The 16,154-nt window shown below is 36.5% G+C and overlaps 1 protein-coding gene across 2 annotated transcripts; it reads right to left on the bottom strand.

Moving 5' to 3' along the window:
* Positions 1-407: 407 nt before the first annotated feature.
* LOC124172850 (zinc finger protein OZF-like) lies at positions 408-12,131 on the bottom strand. 2 transcript variants are annotated; one of them, XM_046552349.1, is made up of 2 exons: positions 12,004-12,131; positions 408-3,342 (listed from the first exon to the last, which is right to left on the bottom strand). In XM_046552349.1, the coding sequence occupies exon 2, from the start codon at positions 3,051-3,053 to the stop codon at positions 1,683-1,685; it is 1,371 nt and encodes a 456-aa protein (XP_046408305.1). In that variant the 5' UTR covers positions 3,054-3,342; positions 12,004-12,131; the 3' UTR covers positions 408-1,682. The 2 variants fall into 2 exon arrangements, with proteins under 2 accessions (XP_046408305.1, XP_046408306.1); XM_046552350.1 differs by lacking the exon at positions 12,004-12,131 and adding an exon at positions 11,858-11,895.
* Positions 12,132-16,154: the final 4,023 nt, after the last annotated feature.

Below are 16,154 nucleotides of genomic sequence, written 5' to 3'. Positions count from 1 at the left end.
CAAATTTCGATGAAAACATGCTCAACACATCGCCAGAACATATGCTGGAAATATGTCAAATATGTTGAATTAAGGTGACGTTTACAGCACATGCTTATATTTTGATAAAAGCATATTTCCCTGAAATAATCTGAGTATATGCGCAACATTTCTTGTGCTAGTAGGTATAAGGATTGGAATTTATGAAGGAGCAGGGAAAAAGGTATGTGCCAGTGAAAAATTGCTGATATTTCGTACGGGACAAATTGCAGACTTTTTGGACGGTGAGTATTGACTCAAAAATTGTGGAGAATATGAGAAAAGTTGAGCTGAAGGGCTGAGTAAGCTCTTCCTCACCCCTTCAGCTCTCATGAGTAAAAGAGAATATAATATTATCATTACATAAACACATGTATTTCCTTTAATAGTTTTTATTTTAGCAAAAAAACATTTTCAACAAGTATCAACAACACCTGTGTTTCCAAGCTTAATTGGAACATCATATTATTTTTTATTTAACATGCCTACTTTGGTTGTTTAAAGACTATCTTTAGGGCAGTTTGTAAAATTCAGAAAATCTCTATTTAGCAGCCATACCATCATGACATATGGTGACTCGGAGTTAAGTAAAAATCTAGAGTAACCAATTTTTTAAAAAACAACAGGGATTTATGGAACAGAGAAACCAGTAATTTATTGGAAATTCATCAGAAAATTGAGTTCCTTACATTTTTCAGTGAATTCACTTTTAATTACTAACATGGTCTGGCAATGTTTTGTCTACAGATGAATCTTATTTTCATTTGATTAACAAGGATAGTTGCATCATTAAAGTAATGCTCAATTTATCCAAAAACACAACAATCACAAAGCTACCGAGAAGCATATAGTAGCAGCAATCATAAAGCACATCCATAAGTCAAGTGGCTGAGGTTTCACACTTCGTCAATCCTAATCTACCATCAAATTGATCTAAAATGAGAAAAATATTCTGAAGATACAGTTTGGAAAATTTAAATGACAGGCATACAAAGGATTGATTATATTGAAATTATTACGATGAGGCAAAAGATAAATTTTTGCAGTAATAGAAAATTGTGACAGTAGTGTGACAATATTTCACAATAGAAAATGATATTTTACGATTACAAAATTGGCAGAGCAAACATATTTGAAAATCATATTAATAATTTCTTTTAATACAACACATCTATTCATTAATGTCACTATATCTTTTTCTGCTATGGACACAATTTCCACGATTTCAACCCATCAAACCTTGCATTCATAATAAATCCACATTGAGACGTATTAAGGATATGATAAAGGAAATTGCACCTTAAAGAAGACAATATTGAGTAATAGTTACTCGCATACTGCCTTTATTCAGAGTGTGGCAGTGGGTGGCCTTGCACTTTATTGCTAAATATCTCAGTAAAATTGCAAATCAGAAATGCACCACTACTTTGAGCATTCATTATACTGTGTTGCAATCCATATACATGGAATTTAGTCATCACAATAAAACACTACTTGCAAAAGTGAGAATTAATTATGCGGGTCCTCAATAGTGATTTTCTTAAGGTAAAATTAGAACAATCATGAAATCTATAAGACCTTTCCTTCCTGCAAATATGCATGATGCGTGCATATAAGCAATGAATCTGGATTTACCCATCATACAACTGGAAGAATAATGTCCCTCACATGTGTGTACGGAAATGTCTCACGAGGTTGCCTTTCTGAGAGAAAGATCTCCCACAATCGCTGCATGAAAAGGGTTTCTCCCCTGTATGGGCACGAAAGTGAAGGTCAAGGGTGGACTTGTGAGAATAGGACTTGCTGCAGACATTGCATGCATACGGTTTGTCTCCATTGTGGGTACACATGTGTACAGTGAGGGAGGAACTATGAGGGAAAGATTTGCAGCAAATGTCACATGAATAGGCTTTATCTCCTGTATGTGTAACCATATGGTTGTTGAGGTGGCCACTCTGAGAGAAAGACTTACTGCAGACACTACAGGAATAAGGTTTTTCTCCTTTGTGTATGCGCATGTGCACGGTAAGGATATCACTACGACTGAATGATTTAAAGCATATTTTACATGAGTAAGGCCTATCTCCTGTGTGGGTATGCATATGGGTGTTGAGGGTGCCACTCTGAGAGAAAGACTTACTGCAGATGCTGCATTTATGAGGCTTCTCTCCTGTGTGTAAACGCACGTGCTGGGTAAGGTGGTCACTACGACTAAATGATTTAAAGCATATTTTACATGAGTAAGGCCTATCTCCTGTGTGGGTATGCATATGGGAGTTGAGGGTGCCACTCTGAGAGAAAGACTTACTGCAGATGCTGCATTTATGAGGCTTCTCTCCTGTGTGTAAACGCATATGCACAGTAAGGTTACTACTATGACTGAATGATTTAAAGCATATTTTACATGAATAAGGCCTCTCTCCAGTGTGGGTATGCATATGGGTGTTGAGGGTGCTACTCTGAGAGAAAGACTTATTGCATACACTACAGGAATAATGCTTTTCCCCTGTGTGTATATGCATGTGATTGGTGAGAGTAGAAGATTTAGTAAAACACTTATTACACACACTACATGAATAAGGCATCTCTCTTGCACTTGAACACTTTCCCTTTCTGATGTCTCTAGTACAAGAGGAGGAATTCGAGGACACACTTTCTACACATGGTTTAGCTTCTTTAATTGATCGTCTCCCTTTCCTAGCCTTTCCTTTCTCAGGTATTCCTTCAGCTATTTCCTTAAGAGACCCATTTCCTTTTCGCCTCAGCCCTTGTCTTTTTCTATTTGCACCTTTTATATCTGGCACATCGGATGACTCATCATCCACGACTAAATTGCTGGCACCAAAATGAGTTTCAAGGTGTTTGATGAGCTTCCTTTTGCTGCTGTATCCACTGGTACAGTGGTAGCAATTATATGAAGTTTCGTTTGAAATTTGTCCATTTACAGCAGTTTTCCTCTCACAATTACTAAACTCATCTTTGCTCCCCATGACTGCCTCTACACAACTGCTCCTCTTTTTACTTATTCTAATCATCCTGAGGGCATTAGGGATAATTGGTGCATCACAATCACTACCACACCTCGCAACAGACCTTGTGACTCTGCCTCCACTGATTTTGGATGTCTGTTTGTCCAGTATAAGGAATTGAGCAAGATATTAACTTATCAGCAAGAACAGTTCCACGATTTTCCTTATCTTCATTAATCACATTTCTTCATTCCCCTGCATGAGATGCTCCACTCTCAGATTAAATGACGGTCAGTGAGGCTGAGGCAGGAATACTTAGATGTTTCCCTAAACTTCCTTCCACCAGCTGGGAGCCCTAGAAAAGAATTTTTATGGTTCAATCACATAAATAGTTATGCTGGTCTAATTTATAATAGCACTTTGGTTAATAACCAAAGCCATTAGATAGAAGGCAATATACCTGCCTCAAAGAATCAACATGGGCCACCCCTTTTATTATGTACGCATCTTTAATTTGCTCTAACAATAAGACATTATGTCTATCAACTACAATCAAACAAAAATATGAAGCCAATGCTCGTTAAAATTGATAGCACAAACAATGAAATACATAAATAATGGTAATACAATGGGCATAGATGAGCTTCCTATTGAATTATTTACGTGCTTAGAAGGTCAACAAGAAGTAGTAGAATTGTGTAACAACACATTTAATATCGGCATACGTCCAGGGGACTATCAGAAGACGTAGGGGTACCATAGACACTATTGCACAGCTAAGAACATCGGAGGAAAATACTGGGGAAGAGGAAAAGATGTTAATTTTGGCTTTATGGATCTGGAAAAAGCATTTGACAGGATAAAATGGGATAAGCTATTGGATATTCTTAAGATAAAGAATGTAGACTGGAAGGATGGTAGGCTGATTAGGGAATTGTACAAAACCAGACAGTAGCTATGAAATTGGATGTATGAATCTGTGCCGGGCAGTAAGCCAGGGCTACTGCTTTTCACTCACAATACTTGACATATACATGGAGGAGATGGCCAGAAAAACCACGAAGAATGTAAAATGAGAAGGGAATGTAGGATGCAATGAAAAATGCATCAGGTTTGCCGATGACATGGAGATTCTGGCCAATGACAATCAGAAGCTTCAAATAATGAGAAATAGTTCAGAGGAAGGAATGAAAGAAAATGGGATGAAAGCATATGTAGTGAAAACGAAAGTTAGGAGGTTATGACGATGGAAACGTGACTGTTATCATCAATGTGGAAAAGATAAGGCAAGTTAGAAGGTATAGATATTCAGGAAGCGTGCTGATGTAAGACTGGAGAAGTGAGGCAGAGATAAAAGCAAAATACTATGGGAAGGGTAGCTACGCAATAAATTATTTTACGAAGTCGAGAAACATGTGTTAATAGATGAAAAAGGGAACGGCAACTGAATCCCGAAGGCCAGTCACAGGACTGCATCATTATAATGCTATTGTAATTGCTCGATGGTTGTACTGGGAATTGAAAATTGCATTGGGAATTGCTGATGATAAGTTGCAGATGCATTATATTGGCATCCCTGACCTCAAATTTGAAGATGCAATTAAGCAAAGCAAGGTAAAGGAATATAGCTGGGAGCAGTCTACAGCAGTGATGGCTGCCTGAGAGATGAAGAGAACCTACCAGGATTATCAAAGTATTGTGTATCTTGCTGGTTTGTTTGTGCTAAGTGAAACGACCGTGCTCATGTATAAACATTAATGGCAAGTTTCTGCAGTGAAACATACAGATATGGTTGGCTTAATGCTGAATCGGAATTATTTTCATAAGTCACGTAAAGAAGTATTTCCTTCATAAAGGCATCTGAAATATTTTCTAGTGTTGTGGTTTTTCTGTTAGTCACAGAAAAATTTGTGCTCTTCGATAATTCAAGATTGCAAAATCTGATGTAAGTTATTGTTCAGGTGCAGTGATTGTTCTGTTACTCGTGGCAAAACCTGTGCCTTTCGATAACTCTTCAAGAACTGATAAACAATTTGGAAAAGCACAATTACTTTGTCAAACTCTCCTTCAAATGAGATTTCACTGTGAATTCCATGTTTCCCAAAATTATTTCTAATGCATGAAATTGAGTTTTAAGTGCACTCTGCCTCATAAATTTGCCAAATTAGATGACTATGTATTTACATTAAGTTTTTTTCGTTAGGCTGTATTTTGTAAACTTTTTTTTCTGCTGAATCTACATCCAGATTGATGATAGAGATGTGGTATGTGAAGTTAGAAACATTGATTCAGTGCAGCTCTGTGAAACTTGGAATTGGCGGAAATAACAGGTCGCATGAGGTGAAAATCGAATCCCAAGCAAGATTCAGATTGGTATCACCATGGAAAACAGATTTGAAATAGTTAAAACTGGGAAACCAGATTCAAATCTGTTGAACAGTGGAAACCAGAGTCAAAAAACACTCATGGAAATGAGTAGGAAAACAGCCGCCATGTTGGACCTTTACAACTGATTTCCAGCTGTTTCAATCTTCAAAAAGATTCTAAGGAGTATGAAATCAGTGCGTCAAACCTGTTGGAAATCAGTGTCAAATCTGATGGAAATCTGTTTTTCTTTGCTGGGTTCAGAGTTAATTCCAGAGTAATAATAAAATGGAAAAGGTAATGAGTAAAAATGTGATGAAATCTATCAAAGGATATTGTAATGCACAGCAAGGCATCAAACAATGGCTTTTGAGGTCCATATTTTCATAATATTTATTCTGTTGATAATGTTTCAATAATAATTACCCCATATGCATCCGTTTTTACTTTTGTATTTAATTTGTTACAATTTATACTTATTATACAAAATGAATTGGTTACGGTGGGTAAGTAAATTTTTTAAGTAAAAAAAAAAATTAATTAATATCAACAATTATTTTAAAATTAGGACTTTATATATGATAACATATTCAAGAATATACAGTGCAACCTCGATATAACGACACCCCACGGTGCACTAATAAACACTCGCTATAGCGAATTGTCGCTTTACCGGAGGTGGAGCAAATAATAGCCAATATACCTGTTGCGAACAGATATACAGGAACAGGAGTGGTGCGGCGACAGATAAACATCTATCCGATAAACGTAAGCATAAATCCAGACGAAAGGCGATGTTTTTTTGCATCACTAAATTTCCTTACTCAAATAACGATTAACTATTCAAACAATTCATAAGCGCTGCACTGAATAAAAATCATGCAAAGCATTGTTTCGTCAATCATTATATTTATCGAACGACAGTTTAATACATAAATTCGAGACTGAGCACTCCATTAACTTCATTCCTAACAGATCGCAAGCAGTTACAGAGGTCAAGGAGTCTCGATGAAAGTCTTCCGGCGGTGAAACCCTCGCTATGGCGAGAGCCAACACCGAAAGGGTCTCGTAAAAACGAATTTTTTAACACGCTTATTATGGGGTCAATTGACGGTGCATCGGCTATCTCTCGTTATAGCGGGGGTCTCGCTATAGCCCGTACTCGCTTTAACGAGGTTCCACTGTATTTGGTTGTTTCCCCAATTCAAGTTTTTTAACCATATATATGTAAATACTGTAATCATATCATTTTGTTTAAAACCTTCCTCCTACAAAACACTGTGAAAACATTGAGAGACATAAGTCATCAGTGAAATTCGAACACTCCAATATTCGTGACATATTCAATTGGATTATCAAATAAACTAGGCTCAGTCCTTTTATTTTCCAAAAATGCTGTTAATTTGTATACGTTTTTTGCGCTCAAACGCTCATATTCAGAAATTGAGATTTTACAATCATAGGGTAAGGGCTAAAATATGAAAAATTGGCATCATTTCACAAGTCCATCAGACATTAATTTTTTCAACAATCACCCCACTCCACCTCTGCTGCTAATTATTGCACCCTTAATTGTCCTCCTATTATGCATTGTCACACCAACTCCAACTCAAAATTAGGTGTTACAATACCAGCGTAGAATATTGTGTGTGTGTGTGTGTGTGCACGTAGTGTGATTAGGGCAATAGATAACATAATCTCAAACAAGCTTCAAATTTTTAGATTAAAATTAGAGAAACATAATGCGAAAATTAAGTGCAAAGCAGGTGATTGCTTGGTCATGGTCAAATTTGATAATGTCAAATATTGCTGTCCATAGTTAAAAATTGGAGTTAGGATTTAATTTAATGACTCTAAACCGGTGTAGAATATAGTGATTAAGGCTATTGATCATTTGCAGGAGAATTGTCTTAGCAACACTAATTTGAAACTTGGAAATGGAGGGCAATGGAAGTGTCGGGAGCATGCAAGAGCAGTGACTGCTAGTAAATCAAACATCGCACCCATCAAGAGGATTACAAAAATAGAGGACACACACATCTGCTTCCATTGCCACTGATTATGCTAAATCAATGAATGATGGGGTGCTTTTGAAAGTGGACAGTGTTCAGAGAAAAATCAAGTGTAATAATAAAATGGAAAAGGTGATGAGTAAAAATATGATGAATTTGCCTTGTTTGGCTAAAAAATTTAGTGGTAAATATATGAAAGGAGCTTGTAATGCTTTCGGGAAACTATGATTTAAGTGCAATAAGTTGAACCGTATTGGCTTTCTTATGAAAGATTTTATTTATGAAGGATGAATTGAGTTGCTTTGGCATCTCTGAAATTGTTTTTGCTGACAATAATCCCTTTGGTTCCTAAGAATTCAAAATGCTTCTATATGGTTGGACATTCGTAACAAATTCACCAAACTACCCTTGATCATACGGCAGGTGGAAAGAACTGTCCAAACTGCTCATAAAAAATAATTAAAATGTGTAGAGAAGCTAACAAAGAAGTGCATTACTTGAACACTGTAACACTATATTGCGTGAAACATACTGAACCTCCCAATTTTTACTGAATAGAAGATTTAGGACAACACTACCAACTCTAGACATCTATTAGCACCTCAAATCCCTGAAACAAGGTAGAATAAAAAATAGAGAAGTACTGACAAAGAGACTTAGAATTAAAATTATAGTGAATGAGCAAGAGGATGTGTTCGAAAAGATAAAGAAGGTTTGGGAAATAGGAATTTCAGTGGGCATTGCTGATACTCCCAGGTCAAACTTCCGACAGTGCAAAATTAAAGAGTCGTACACAGAATAAGCTACCACCTTTTGGATAGTAGGAATTACTGATACCTTCAGACCATACTTGTTTTAGATGTGTAAGAATGATAGAGATGTACTTAGATTAGGTGCTTTACGCTTCTCCCACCAGCCCATTTTGGTGGGGATGTACGAAGACTGCCTAGACTATTTTCCGGAATTACCAACATTTCAGATTTAAAAATTTTTAAGCTACTTTATTTTATTAAATAGGTCTAGATTTCCCCAATTCCTAAGATACACTTACATCTCATAACCATAGATAGATTATGGGGGTTTACATAAATTACAGCCGATGATAAGGCCACAATTACAAAAAATGTGAAATAATTTGGGTCGATAAATCAGCCCCTGGGGGGAAGTTTTTGCTTAACCGGTGAGGGTCAATATACCGGCGCGGTGGCAGTACAAGGGTAAAGGATGGAAAATAAAAAGTCTCTTTCAGCAATAAAAAAGCATGTTTAAAGGCAGAAAATGATCACGCCAAACAAAGCAGTTGCCATGAATACCCCCTAATAATGAACACTTAACCAATCATTATGAACAAAAATGGAAACAGTTATCTCCAGAATAGAAATTGAAAGATTGTCTATCAGCTCTCAAGAAGCATAATCAATAGTAAACAATGATCAAGCATATTCACAGCAGTTGCCATGATCATTCCCCAAAAATCAACACTAAAAGAAGCATTACAAAACTTGGAAATCGAATCATCGGAAGCACAAAATAATCAGGCAGCTTCAAGGCAAATGTCACCAGCATTGCACAAGTCTCAGTATTAAAATAAGCAAAATAAAAATTTTGAAATTGGCACTTCACGTGAGCAATTAAAAAGAGCATCCTTAAAAACTTGGAAAGTCAATTCATCATTGAAAATATTCAGGCTTCTTTAAAGGAAATATCATGAGCACTCCTAGTACATAACCCAGCACTTAAAGAATTTTTTAAGAACCATTGGAAAATTAAGGCACTTCAGAATGACATTTAAAAGAGCCCCTATGAGCACTAAAAAGGCTTGTTCTATAATAGAAAATGTTCTAGCAACTAAAAAAGAAGGAATGCACTGAGGGTGCCCAATTCCATCCCATTGTATTCCATTCTATTACCACTCTGGTCACATTTTAATCGACTCTAAAAAATGTTTGCTGTGATGAGCACATAGCAATCCAATTTTCCCTGATATTTTGCACAATGGAAATAGCAATTGCAAGAAACAACACTGAAGATCTACTTGATAAATAACATCATCCTGAATAGAAATTTCGGTTGACACCCCTCATTACACCTTATTTCCCCTACTTGGTGGAACTTGGTGACAGGAAACATAATGAAGACACACTTTTGTATGTTCCACAGGAGTTTTAATTACCGACCCAGGTTTCGACAGTACACTATGTCCACTATGTACTGAGAAATCTTTTGTTTGCCTACAACACTTGATAACGACATAGTGTACTGTCGAAACCTGGGTCGGTAATTAAAACTCCTGTGGGACATAAAAAATTCTATCTTCATTATGTTTACTCTGTACTATATAGAGCAACAAAGAAAAGACAACACTGACATCATGATGGCAATTAAAAAGAGTACCCAACAGCACTAATAAGGCACCTTCTAATTCTACAAAATGATCATGCAGGTTAAAAGCAATGCCATGAGCATCCCCCAAAAATCAGCACTAAAATAAATATTAAGATCAAACGAAAATAGAATCCCTATGATGGCAATAAAAGGAACGTCAATCAGAGCTCCTAAAACATATTCAATAGAACAAAATCATCAGGCAGTCAAAAGCAAATGTCGTTAGAATACCCAATACTCAACACTAATATTGCATTATGAACAAATGGAAATAGATACTTCGTGATGGCAATTAGAAAGAGCATCAACCACCACTAGAAGAAGTAAGGTCACAAGCATAAAGTAATAAGGGGCAGCTTTAAAGCAAATGTCATGGCGATAACACAAAACTCATCATTAAAAGAAGCATTGTAAACAATGGGAAATACGCACTTCATGAGGGCAACTGAAAAGAAACTCTCAAATAATTTGCCAGGAATAAACAGGCATCCTAATGCATGAAACATAGAATCGAGTCAACCATAAATTGTTTTTAATAAACAAACTTATGCACTTACCAATTACGTCATCTCTCTTTGTTATATGTTAATTGATATAAAGTCACCCATACTTTTAAACAGAATATACTATGGAACCCCAATGCTCTCCATATAAAGCATCTCGATACATTAAACCGAATATAGAAAGCTTATATTTCCATGAATTATACTCAGACTTATGCACTTAGTCGTCCTAAACCATGTCACTCATAAAAATGTCGAGGTTAAAACCAAATTTTCGGAGAAACAGATATCAACGTTCACAACAAACTCGAATTATATTTTATGATGTGACACCCCTAAACAGATCCTACGTTCTTACAAACCTCTATGCAATAAACAAAAGATGCAGATCTGAAACTTCTCATAGATAACTACGCCTCTAATCAATTATATTTGCTGAAGTTAGAGATTTCCGGTTTAGAATTTCATGCTTCCGCTACTTTTCCCAAGGATATTACAAAGCAAATATATACAAATATATTAGGTTTTAAAGCCTTAAATTGGGAGAGTTTAAATATATCCACAACAATGACAGAGGAGCATGTGACACATGAATCGCCAGGTGAGGATTTTACACACCGTATTCCTACCAAAAATGTTATTTAATGACACAAATGATGATAGGACAAAACCGTATGATAGCATCATGAAGTACATACCTGCGAACATTTAGAACACATAATATCATTACGACAGGGCCAAAAAACTCCGAAATGCATATAACATTACCTAGAAGACGCAATACTTGCTATCACACCAAGAAAGCAATCTTGATAAATGAGAGCCCACTTGCATGATGTTACTATGCGGTGTTGTCATGAAATTAAGCATTTCTAATGAGATCCATAAACAACAAAACACACTAGCAAGTCGAGCAGTGTTCCTCACCATAAATATGGATATGATGAAGAACCCTGCGTGAAGGGTTCTTGGTTATGATACATGAATAAGGAGTCGGTGACGATTTCATTAAATTACTTGATTATCTAACAATATCTACAAATATTAACAAAAACGACTGAAACAGCACCACCTCAATATCTATTTTGCTAATAAGTCGGATATACTAAGTTCTCCTTTTTAAAGACAAAATAAACACACGAATAGAATTATGCTAACGTCTAACATCTTTACCCACAAAAACAACTAACATCGACTTGAAGGAAGTCCTAAACCAATGGCTGTGTCTAATTATGAGAACACTACATCTATAATGCACACCAAAAAAACAGAGTTTGTTCTTCTCCGGAATACACAATGCTACTTCATGTTACCTTTCATAGCGTAATCGAACCGTCGCTGAATGTTTATATCGTACCCATACATATACTACAGAAACTTCCTATTCACACCAAGCAAAATAATCTTTGTACAAGATTAATTGTACACTTGACATTACTATGAGGTTCTTACATGAAATTGTATATTGTTAGAGGCCCATCATCACTCAAACACACTAGCAAATCGCACATTGCTCTCCGCCAACAATATGGATATTATGCACGAATACAAATTCAGGCCGAGGGCCTCACAGTAAAAAAATTATCCAATAATATTCTAAACTTACTTGACAGGAAACAAAGGATCCAGCAGAACTTAAAACCTATTTAGCAAATAAGCAGGTTAACGTCTTTAGTTTAGGGACAACAACAACACAATGTAGGTACTTACATTGCTTAACCACTAACTTCTTACAAACAAAAAACTACTAACCTCGACAAGAAATATTTCCGGAATCAAAATAAATCCAAAAGGAATGTTTAATAGCGAGAATACTACCTCTCAAAGCACACAAAATTGAGAGTTGTCTACTTTCCGTCATCAACACAATCTTCCGGCATGCTCCCGCTCATCAACTAATCGATTGGCAACTCGACTCAAAAGACGAATTCAAATCGCATCGACACATCGATATTAGAATTCGTGCGGCGGTTATTTCAGAATGGATATACATTGCAGCTCCAAAACAAACTAAAGATAGCCTGGGTTCTAGTATCTGTTATTACAAAACCTTCGGTTAATTCAACAATTATTTGTTTCATAAATTTCAAGACCTATGTATTTGACGGAGATTATACATTTTAATAACTTATGGTTACTTTTCACACCCGTCGTATTTAGATATTCGAAGCTTACCATACATTCGTAAAAGTTTTTAAGGTGGTTTAAAATCATTATTATTTGCTTGATGAATGCTCAATCATTCTGGGACAATAGGATCAAGCCCTGGTAAGTAATGAGAATTTCCTTCTTCAGAAACATGTAATACGTATCTTGCAAAACTTTCCCCATAGGAAATCATGCAGTCGCCACTTCATTAAAAAATTTCATGGCATCAACTTTTACCTATATCCTATACTTGGTACTCTTAATGTAGCTATACTTCTACTATGCTCATTCATACACCATCTCCAAGATCATTACACCTACATTTGTGACCATATTAATTAGAACCATCATCTCAACATTAATTAATCCTTTAGCCATTGGTATTTCATTGAGTATTTAACATTCTCTGTTGCCCTCAAGTCATCAAAAGAACATCATGAATTTAACATTAACTCACAGATTCTTTTCATTAAATGTACTCAAATGGTTGGATGAATTCAATAGCTGTAACTCAATGTATTGAACAATGCCAATATAATTTGACATTTTCTCCATCAGCTTTTCAACTTAACAAATGTCTAAAATTATCATATTAATTTTTTTTTGCATGAATATTTATCATTACATTAGTTCTACTATTACCATGTCTCTACAATTTACCTCTGCTAATTGCTGCAAAAATAAAATTACAGCTAATGAACGTTTACGTCATAATCATATAGCATTGATGATAACCATCTCAGTACTGATCTAGGGCATTTTGGTTAGATACCTTAACTGTGCCTACATGATCCATAGTGATTTTTTTGCATCTTTAACACCATTCTCATCGGATTATCGGCAGCTTTAAAATCCAACATGAACCCATGATAACCGTTGGATATAAACTATGAAAAATTGCTCCTGTAGATTAATGAGATCCACCAGAAAGTTCAACTAATACTTATATGCTCTTCGGTGGTTATTCATCCACTAAAAGGTGAAGAAGCGACTATGATAATTTCTTAAAGCGGTATATCACTTTGTCTTAAGGAAGATGAGTTTTTTTAATGATAAAAAAGAGCCAGGAGAAGTTCACATTATGATTGAGGGAGTGAAGAGAGAGCTGTTGTTTCCTTGAAAGGAGGCAAATTGAGAAGGAGCAGCAGGAGATGACACAAGTAGACACAGGAAAGGAGTTCATTCGTGGCACAGGTGGAAGGGCCGAGGCATAAATAGAACAGTGCAGATGTTCATCTTAACCCTCCGCCAGGCACAAAGGATCTGACAGGCACAGCGACACTTTGTTTTTGTTTTTCCACGAGACTAGATGGCATAGACCATTGACGCTTACAGTAGCTTTTTTTTAATCGCCCTTTGCAGCCTATTACTTCTCGAAGCTGACAGAAAAGCCTGAGGTGCCGACTCCGTGGGACCTGAGCCCCCTCAAAACTTCATTATGTGTGCGAGGAAATGTGTCAGGGTCGTTGATTTTCCCCGTAGTGACCAGATATCGATATTCAAGCTATCCAAGTGCTAACGTTGATCATATGACTCTTCCAAAATGCTTAAAAAGACTTTAAACTCACTACTTATAAAATTTCTTGGGGCAAGATTGGGCCCCCGTTTGGGCCCCCCCAATATTTTTTGTAAGTCAGCATCCTCGAGAAAGGCTGCATAATTTTCAGCATTACAAAGCTAAGTAATAGCACAATAAAACAAAATTAAAGAATTATTTGATAAATTACATAGAAAATGAAGAAACACTGATCTTGTATGCTTAATTACATTACACAAAATAAAAAATTATAGCCAAAACACCACATCAAATCGCACCTTGCTGGATCAGTCCGGGGCTATATGACTGTGTCTGAAGGGGTATTTACAAAGTAGATAAGGCATAAATTAAGTGTTTCTTTGCACTAATAATGGTGCATTACACTTACCTTGAAGGCATACCACTGAGCCATGCCATGAGTTAATGTTTTTTTGCTTCCGTCAGGCACACTGCACCTGACGGAAGGTAAAATAAGGAAAGCCGAATAGCCGTGTAAGTAGGCAGGGTCGTTTCTTTTGCTGCTTGTGCACGCAGTTGGTTCCAGATTGGCAATAGAGCAGATATGTGAATAGGACACCACCAAAATGTGAGCAAAAGGGTTGGGAAAGTATTGGGTTAACAGTGAGAAGGTCATGAGTTCATGCTGATGAACAACCACATGTATTCCCCTATGAAAAATTTGAAACAGGGTTATACAATTTTTTCATAGGGGTTAGTTTTCCTAGTGTTTCACTTTTGGACAAAAACTTTTTAAAGAACTATCAACAATGGTGGTTACTCTGAGCTACTCTTGGGCATCGTCAAATTATTTTTATTTACTATACTTATGAACCCTGCAAACGTTCAGCTGGTAGGGAAAGCCAAATAGCCGTGGTAGTTGGCTGGGTTAAATTGTACTCCCTAGCAGTTTGCTCTCATAGATGATTCTGATTTCACGACACAGAAGGAGGTGTATATATGAAACCACAACAGCTTATGCAGCTGAACAGCTAGCCACAGGTCTTATACGCTTGAGCAATGCACTGGCATTTCTTCACTGAGGTGTCCCCACAGATGGATTGTACTGCTCAATATTGACTCCCATGAGGCATTAGTTGCTTTTGGCTTTCTATGTATACTCCTCCATAGATTTCATTTTTTTCTGGAAGAATGGAAGATTTCTTGTGATAGGTGGCTTATGATGGGGTGCATGTCCATATTTTACCCAGTGGTTGGGGTAAGGGATGGGCACCTAGTTGAATTCAAGTCCCAAATCTGAGGGACGAAAATAACAGGGTAACTTCACCCTAAAGCCCGTATGACACTTCCCAATTTATTGGCCAATCCATTGGATATTGGATTGTGGACCCACTGACACACACCAATTTCTAGCCCAATCTCCGTTTCACAATATTGGGCACAATTTCTTGGCCAATCTACAATTTAGAACAGGTTCTATTTTCTCGAGGCCAATCTCCAATCAGAACTCAGTCTTGTCGACTCCTAGTGGCCAAAACTAGAAGCTCTTTGCAAAACATTTCACCTCGGAATTTTAATATCATATATAAAAACTTTAGAAGCATAGCAATCCATGGAATAGCTCAAATAATTAATATGTACTTTGAGAGAACATAAATTCACAAACATCAACTGTCTAAAGTTGGTAATTCGGAAATAACATTTCGGATATTTAATGAATAAAAACGTCGTGATTCTCCTCGATTGCGTCTATATTTTGTTTAAATTACAATTATTAAACTATTTTTCATGATTTGAGCGCTAAAGTTTCGGTTGAAATTCCCAATTGATGACACAATCTCTGTTTATTCGATGAACATATTCCAGCCAAAACGAGCCGCTACGTTATCTTGGCTCACCTATGAGATCACAATATTTCCAATCTCTCATCATTCAAGGAACTCACCCGAATGAAATTTCGAGCAATTCGAAAATATCTTTGCAGCCCCTCGAAATAGTAATAAAATTTACAATTATTATGCCACCTCCCATTCTGTAGCTCATTGGCAATCAATCTGCGTCTTGCATTTTGTGTTATGTGGCGTTCTCTAGTGGGGTATTAGAACACTATAACAGCCAATATTGGTGTAAATATTGGTACGTGTCATACGATGCCTAAAGCCCAATATTTTAACCAATATTGCGCGCCGATATATTGGCCAATAAATTGGCAAGTGTCATACGGGCTTAAAGAAGAAGTCAGCACAGAGAGGTTTAAATC

The sequence above is a fragment of the Ischnura elegans genome, assembly GCF_921293095.1.
Source record: "Ischnura elegans chromosome 13 unlocalized genomic scaffold, ioIscEleg1.1 SUPER_13_unloc_3, whole genome shotgun sequence".
Lineage (NCBI taxonomy): Eukaryota > Metazoa > Arthropoda > Insecta > Odonata > Coenagrionidae > Ischnura > Ischnura elegans.
Note: the sequence above shows the minus strand (reverse complement) of the source record. Positions and strands in the feature narration are given on the sequence as shown.